Raw genomic sequence first — 7,749 nt, forward strand, 5'->3', positions numbered from 1 at the left:
CTTATATATTCCTATGCAAAACTTTGAACGGCCATTGTGGCCCCACCCTACCCCGAAGGGCCATAATTTGGACAAATTTGAATGTACACTATCTGAGGATGATTCAACATGAGTTTAATCTTCATGTCCCAATTAATGGTTCTTGAGTAGAAGATTTTTAAAGATTTTTCCTATATATTCCTATGTTAAACTTTGATCAGCCCTTTTTGCCCCACCCTTGTCTCGGGGGTCATGATTTGAACAAACTTAAATCTAAACTACCTGAGGATGATTCTACATGAGTTTCATCTTTCCTGGCCCAGTGGTTCTTGAGAAGAAGATTTTTTAAAAATGCCATTAATTTTTCACTAATTCATAATTATCTCCCTTTGGAATAGGGCGTGGTCCTTCATTTGAACAAATTTGAATCCCCTTCACCTAAGGATACTTTGTAGCAAGTTTGGTTGAAATTGGCCCAGTGGTTCTTGAGAAGAAGTTGAAAATGTGAAAAGTTTACGTCAACGATAACAATGCCAACAACGACGACAAACAACGGACAAATTTTGATCAGAAAAGCTCAATTGAGCCTTCGGCTCAGGTGAGCTAAAAATAAATTGAATGTAATATGTTTACAGCATGATTCATGTGGGTAGAAAAATGTTTTAGTCGAAATGTTGACATTTGCGATTTCTATCATTAAACATTAACAATATGATCATTTTATCGTTAATTTAATAAACACTTTTAATCACAGAGACATGTAATATCTCTGATTTGAAAAATAAACAAAACAAAACAAAAATAAACCAAAAAACACACGAACATACCTAAACAGACACACAAACAAATGTCCCATTTATCCAGAGAGAAACATGCACATAAGTCCATTCAAATCGGAATCAAAAATACCATTTCGTGGAACTTTTTATCACCTATCAATTATCAACTCTTTATCTTTAACAAAATAAATGGTCCGAATATCCAGAGAGAAACATGCACACTGGTCCATTCACTAATCGGAATCAAATACCATTTCGTGGAACTCTTTATCTTCTATCAGTTCAGCATAACGTGCTAACAGAAGATCGTCCAATGCACTGGAAGTCACTTGACATTTTTTGCAGGGAACATGTTTCTTGTTTGATACCTCATTGTCTGAGGAGCTTGCTGAAGGTATAATAGTGGAGACAGGCTGTTCTCCTGAGGTTCTCCTCCAATCCGTTTTAGATGGTGTTGATCTCTGTGAAGCTGGAAGAAGAGTCAGCCGCCTCTTGGTCGGCTTTCTCTTACCAGAAAGCTCAGCTAAGGCTTTCACTCTTCGATTTGCAAACCATGTCTGTAATGGAAAACATTAAACACTGAACTATAAACAATTCTTTTAAGGAGAAAATCTAAACTCAACTGAAAGTACCAGAAAGCTGTTTAAAGATGGTGAAAAAAAACTGTACTGTATCCAATGAAGAATAGATAGCAATTTAAGACGCATCAGGGCCCATTCAGGGGAAGTCAATGCTTTTCAAAACATCACTTATTACTATAGAAAATATTCAATGAAAGGCAGGGCTAAGGTTGATGCCCCCTTTTGTTGCACAATAGCCAGATTAGGGTAATGTAGTAATGTATAAATAAAATATGGTACTGGAAGATTTAGTTTGAATCTATCCCCCCCCCCCCCCCCCCCCCCCCTAAATGAAATAGGATTTTTGAAATTGCTTTTTTTCTGATGTCTAATATGTGGCCCAGAAATATGTTTTTTTAAGCAAATAAAATATACATGTATACAATATGACTATATCTTAGATAGTATATTCTACCATATAAGTGGAAATTTCAGCGAGACCCAAATTTAGCGATTTGTCTTTAAAATAGGGTATTTTATTTTTAGCGAGATGTAATCTTAGTGATTTGAAAATGCTCACTAACAAGAGATGTTTGTAAAACACTTATGCCCCCCTCCCCCCAAATTGGAATTGTTCTACATCCAAAAGGGCATAACTCTGTCAAAAATGGCACGATTGTACCCAAAACAGAAGTTGACCATGATATTTATCTGATAAATCTGTATACCAAATTTCTTCTCAGTATGTGCAACCTCTGCAAAGAAAATGAACGGAATCCGCAAATAATTGGAATTTTTCTAAGTCCAAGGGACATAACTCTGTCAAAAATGGTGGGATCGTACCCAAAGCAGAACTGGACCTAGATATACCTCTGATAAATCTGTACGCTAAATTTCATTTCAGTATGTGCAATGGTTGCAAAGAAAATGAACGGAAACTGCAAATAATTGAAATTTTTCTAAGTCCAAGGGGCATAACTATGTCAAAAATGGTGCAATCGTATCCAAAACAAAACTTGACCCTGATATTTATCTGATGAATATGTATACCAAATTTCTTCTCAGTATGTGCAACCTCTGCAAAGAAAATGAACGGAAACCGCAAATAATTGAAATTTTTGTAAGTCCAAGGGGCCTAACTCTGTCAAAAATGGTGCAATTGTACCCAAAACAGAAACTGATCTAGATATACCTCTGATAAATTTGTATACTAAATTTCATTTCAGTATGTGCAGCAGTTGCGAAGAAAATGAACGGAAACTGCAAATAATTGAAATTTTTCTAAGTCCAAGGGGCATAACTCTGTCAAAAATGGTGCGATCGTATACAAAACAGAACTTGACCTAGAAATAAATGTGATATATCTGTATACCAAATTTCATTTCAGTATGTGCAATGGTTGCGAAGAAAATGAATGGAAACTAAGTGGACCGACAGACCGACAGACAGCAGCAAAGCAATATGCCCTCCCTTCTTCGAAGAGGGGCATAATAAAGCTATTGCAAATTAAAGACAGTTTATTTTTGCAATATTTAATTTTAGCAATCTCAGAACCTTCGCTAATAATGCCAAAATTAAATCCTCGCTAAAAATTCTACTTATACGGTATTTGGTAAAATTAAGTATATCAGGAAGATTTAAGCACAAATGATATCTTGTTCATTATTAACTCATGAATGTATTTAACTCGATCATGGGCTTGAAAATTTGCTCCAGTGTGCAAAAGTTAATTTACTTTGCATTCTCTCGTGATTTTGTGTACTCTGAGTAAATCAATATGTAATCTGTTCTTCTGTTCTATTATTTTTTCCAATACATTCAGTAGAACACCTCCATACAGGAAAAAAAATAAAAGCTTCATTTATATTAAGCATTTGAATTACAGATAGGTTCTGCATTGAGTGTTATTTTGGGGGGGGGGGAGTTAAGTACGTATCTTTTTCAGTGATGTTCTTGAGAAATTAAATACATAATGCACATTGGTTAAGAATAAGGGAATTACAAGAGACCAACATGATTTACATTCAAAGTGAATATATTTACCAATGTCTTTGAAGATTGCCAATGAAAAGCATATATGCCAAAGAAAGAAAATAGAGTTGCACATGAATAGAAAACCCTTGAATATAAAATTGACTCCTCAATTTTCCTGGAATTTGTACAAAAATTTAAATACATGTTTCAATATATCTTAATCCATACAAACAAAGTATAGAAAGTCTAGAAATAAAAGTTTCTACAGTTACCTTTACTCTTTTAATACTTTCACCGCTATCTTCTGACGCATATTCTATATCCTCGTCTGTTGGATAAGGGTTTTTCTGGAAAATGTACTCCATAGCTTCAACCGCTCTTTGGGAAAGTCTTGGCCTTTTTCCTTGAATAAAACATATTGTTTATACATTTTCTTGGGTATAGAAATAGATTTATCATTATTGTCCCTTGTTTTCGCAAAGGAGAGGGGACATTAAATCTCATTCGTCTATCCGACTGTCCATCAGTCTGTCAGTCTGTACGTCATAAAAACTTTAACCTTGCCCATAACTTTTGATTTAGTAGAGCTATGACTTTCATATTTCACATGTGTATTCCTTGTGACAAGACTTTTCTTTGGGTACCACCAAATTTGACCTTTTGACCTTGGAGTTTGACCCACTTTTACACAAAAATTCCAATTTCCTTTGGCCATAACTTTTGAATGGTAGATACTATGACTTTCATATTTCACATATATATTTTTTGTGACAAGACCTTTCATTGGATACCAACAACTTTGACCTTTTGACCTTGACCTTGGAGATTTCCATACTTATGAAATACTTTAACCTTGACCATAACTTTTGAACAGTAAGGGCTAGGGCTTTCATACTTCATATATGTAATTCTTGTGAGAAGACCTTTCATTGGATACCATGAACTTTGACCCTTTGATCTTGACCTTGGAGTTTGACCTACTTTTCAGAAACTTTAACCTTGGCCACAACTTTTGAACAGTAGAAACTAGGACTTTCATATTTGACATATGTATTCTTTGTGGCAAGACCTTTCATTTGATATCAACAATCTTGACCTTTTGACCTTGACCTTGAAGATTTTTTGTACTTATGAAAAAACTTTAACCCTGACCATAACTTTTGAATGGTAAGGGCTAGGGGTTTCATACTTCACATTTGTAATCCTTGTGAGAAGACTTTTCATTGGATACCAAGAACCTTGACCTTGGAGTTCAGTGATGATTTCTAAATAAATGACAAAGACACCAAAAGCATGTTATAAAAAATGACATCTCACCCACAAAGACTCCAAAAGCGGGGGATCACAATTCCTTGAATTTGTTTGTTCAATTTGACTCACTGAATTTTTGGCACCAACATATTTGACCTCTTCAGCTTTTTGTCCAAAATCTTGGAAATTGGCATAATTTTGCAAATTTTATCAATTTTAACCTTGATCATAATTTTTGAACAGTAACTGCTTTGGAATTCATGTGACCAGTCTCCATGTCCCAAGGCCATAAAATGTAGACAAGCTCACTTTTGATCTCAGTCTCACTTTCACAAAAGCAAGATGAAGTGGAAAAGTGAGACTGAGATCAAAAGTGAGGTCATCTAAATGTTTAGCCCCAATGCAAGATCATTCTTTGGATACTAAAATTTGTTACCTTTAGACCTTAATCTTTGGCATTTGTCCTACATTTGGAAAATATTAAACTAGGTCATAGTTCTTGAATGATTGTTACTAGGATTTATATCACAGTCAGGTGTTTTCTTTGTTACAAGATCTTCTTTTGGGTATCAACCATCTGACCTCCTGACCTTAACCTTTGACCTTGACCTACATTTGCAAAAACTTTAATCAGCTTGTCCCTTATTTTGACTAGAGCTGCCATATTTCACTTTATGTCTTATATATAGTATAATTAGTATTTCTTGTCACAATCTTTCATATGGTATCATATACAATTATTGCTGTTTTTTGAGGTCAATACAATGATTTAGCCATCTGAGGAGTACAATATTCACCGAGCCCGGAGGGCGAGGTGAATATTGTACTTCGAAGATGGCTAAATCATTGTATTGACCAAAAAACAGCAATAATTGTTTTATTATATGATTCACTGATAAAATGATAAAGTCCATTACTTGTTTGCATTTGATTAACTTCTAGCCAAATACAAAAGAGAAGCAGAATTAAAATGTAAATAAGCCTTACCAATCGTATCAATTTGAAGTTTTTAAAATCAATTTTAGTTGCCATGAATAAAAAATATAATGTCAGTCTTTTTTATAGTATAGATTTTCAAAGGAAGGAGTATTATCAGGGAAAACAGTAAAAATTGTTATCAGGGAAAACAGTAAAAATTGTTGTTCAGTAAAAGTGTTGGGGGAGGGGTGTTCCCTGCATCCCCTCTTACCACCATCACCCAAAAATATATATTCGCCTATGATTTGTTCACATGAAAAAAAAGTGATAGTCGTTTAAATAGATTTCCAAAACAATTTGTATCAATTTGGAATTTCCCGATCTATTTTTAGATCAATGTAGAGGAAATAAATCCTTGTATTGACCTGGAACGTCACGTGCAGGTCAATACAACGTAGTATTTCTCTAACATAGTTGGATCTCGGCCAATCAGAGAGATGGAAAATATTCAATAATATAATAAATATTTTTATCTAAATAACATTGACCCTGGAGTATGACCTACTTTTGAACATATTTAATTTAAACCTTCCTCTATTTTCTGAATGGTTGGTGCTAGAGCTCCCACAAGCTTATTCCTTGTGAGAGGAATTTTCTTAGGGTACCAACATTTTTTAACTCTTAGCTTTGATCTACATTTGAAAAACTTCACCTATTGGATTGAAGGCTATGAGGACATCAGCAACATTTCTCAAACACACCACTTTTGGGTCTAGTTCCTAAATCTTTTCATTTGATGTAAACATGCAGAGAAAAAAAAGTATGTGTAACCATAGCCATCCTTTTCTAAAACCCTCCCTATTTTTAAATATCAAATCAAACCCTTTCTCAGTATGGTGAATATAAGTATTTTACACTATCCAATAATCTGTCAAATTTGGCTTAATGTATGAATATTGAATATGATCTGTGATTTTGTCTTTAATATCCTGAGCTGCCTATTAATTTTCAAGATCATTATTAAAATTATTTGAAGGCTGTGGGAGTCTGGCTTCTCTCCATCATCTGTCAACTTTTCACATTTTTATTTCTTCATAAAAACAATTGGGCCATTTTTAACCAAACTTCATAGAAAGCATACTTAGGTGAAGAGGATTCAAGATTCTTCAAAAGAAAGGCCACATTCTCTTTCAAGGATAAATAGGAATAAGTGAAAAGTCAATGATATCTTTTGAACATATTCTTATCAAGAACTTTAAAAAAAAAAAAAAGAGTAAAAAAGATGAATTATTTGAAAGTTTCGATCATTACAGAGTTCAGGTTAAAATTTATTCAAATCATGACACCTACTTGGGCATATGGGGCTAATATAGAGAAAAAATTTCTTCACAGAAACAACCAACATATGATATGTATGATGAGTCAATCTAATATTGAAACATCCCCTGATAGTTGTGGATTCCAGTTTATTCAAATCTTGACACCAGTGAGAGAAAGGTGCATGAGGCTACTATAGGAAATTGGTTGTACATATAATTGTAAAGGAAAAAATCTTGTTCTCAAGAACAACAAATACGTGATCAGATCGATATATGACGTTATGGAAGTACCCTCAGTAGGCCTATAGATTCAAGTTTACTCAAATCACCCCCTCCCTTTTGGGAGGATGCATCATGGAGCCAAAGTAGAATATCAAACAGATGTGTTATGTTATCGTGGTTATAGGGATATAGATGGGAAATCTCTTTTTAAAAGTGTTCGAATTATAATAGTTACATTTCGCCTCATCTGTTTATCTAACAAAATGAACTTGACATTTGACGGTTGACCCGTTAACGTTACATGTCAACATGTAGCACGGTTGACTCAGTGACTACATTATACTGAGGCCACTTCGACTTCTAAACACCGTAGTTCCACGTCCCTGTTGGACAAATTATCGAATTTACATGTACAAACATAACATGTGAGCTTTATACTTAACTATTCATCTTCTTGCACTTTGAACAGATAACGTTAGAATTATTGCCCTTGTACCATTATATTGAAACTAGTGGCACCAAAATTTGTTTTCAATTCAAAAGAGTTCTAATATCGGAAGTGAGAAGGGGAGGGGTGTACAAAGTCAAAAATTTTGGCTTACCTTCAGATTGTCAATCCTCCACAGGTTCTGATTTAAAAACGTACCATGCAGATCTCAAAGTTGTTTTAATGAGATGCATGTGGGAATATGAAACACGTTACCGTATTCTTTAGTTGAGAGTTACTGAACGAACTTTTTAGAAAAA

General features: G+C 34.2%; 1 protein-coding gene across 1 annotated transcript; it reads right to left on the minus strand.

Annotated features, from left to right (window-relative positions):
- Positions 1-700: 700 nt before the first annotated feature.
- LOC134241976 (uncharacterized) lies at positions 701-7,530 on the minus strand. The gene is made up of 3 exons (XM_062723994.1): positions 7,446-7,530; positions 3,565-3,695; positions 701-1,315 (listed from the first exon to the last, which is right to left on the minus strand). The coding sequence occupies exons 1-3, from the start codon at positions 7,450-7,452 to the stop codon at positions 992-994; spliced, it is 462 nt and encodes a 153-aa protein (XP_062579978.1). The 5' UTR covers positions 7,453-7,530; the 3' UTR covers positions 701-991.
- Between the last annotated feature and the right edge of the window lie 219 nt (positions 7,531-7,749).

This window comes from Saccostrea cucullata, unplaced genomic scaffold (genome assembly GCF_032062105.1).
Source record: "Saccostrea cucullata isolate Sc308-1 unplaced genomic scaffold, CSIRO_AGI_Scuc_v1 ctg438, whole genome shotgun sequence".
NCBI classification, from domain to species: Eukaryota; Metazoa; Mollusca; class Bivalvia; order Ostreida; family Ostreidae; genus Saccostrea; species Saccostrea cuccullata.

Bases quoted from the DNA above. Each gene is read 5' to 3' on its own strand.
- LOC134241976 (XM_062723994.1), bottom strand. The intron at 1,316-3,564 runs GTAACTGTAGAA...TTTCCATTACAG, and splicing joins AAAGTATTAAAAGAGTAAAG to ACATGGTTTGCAAATCGAAG.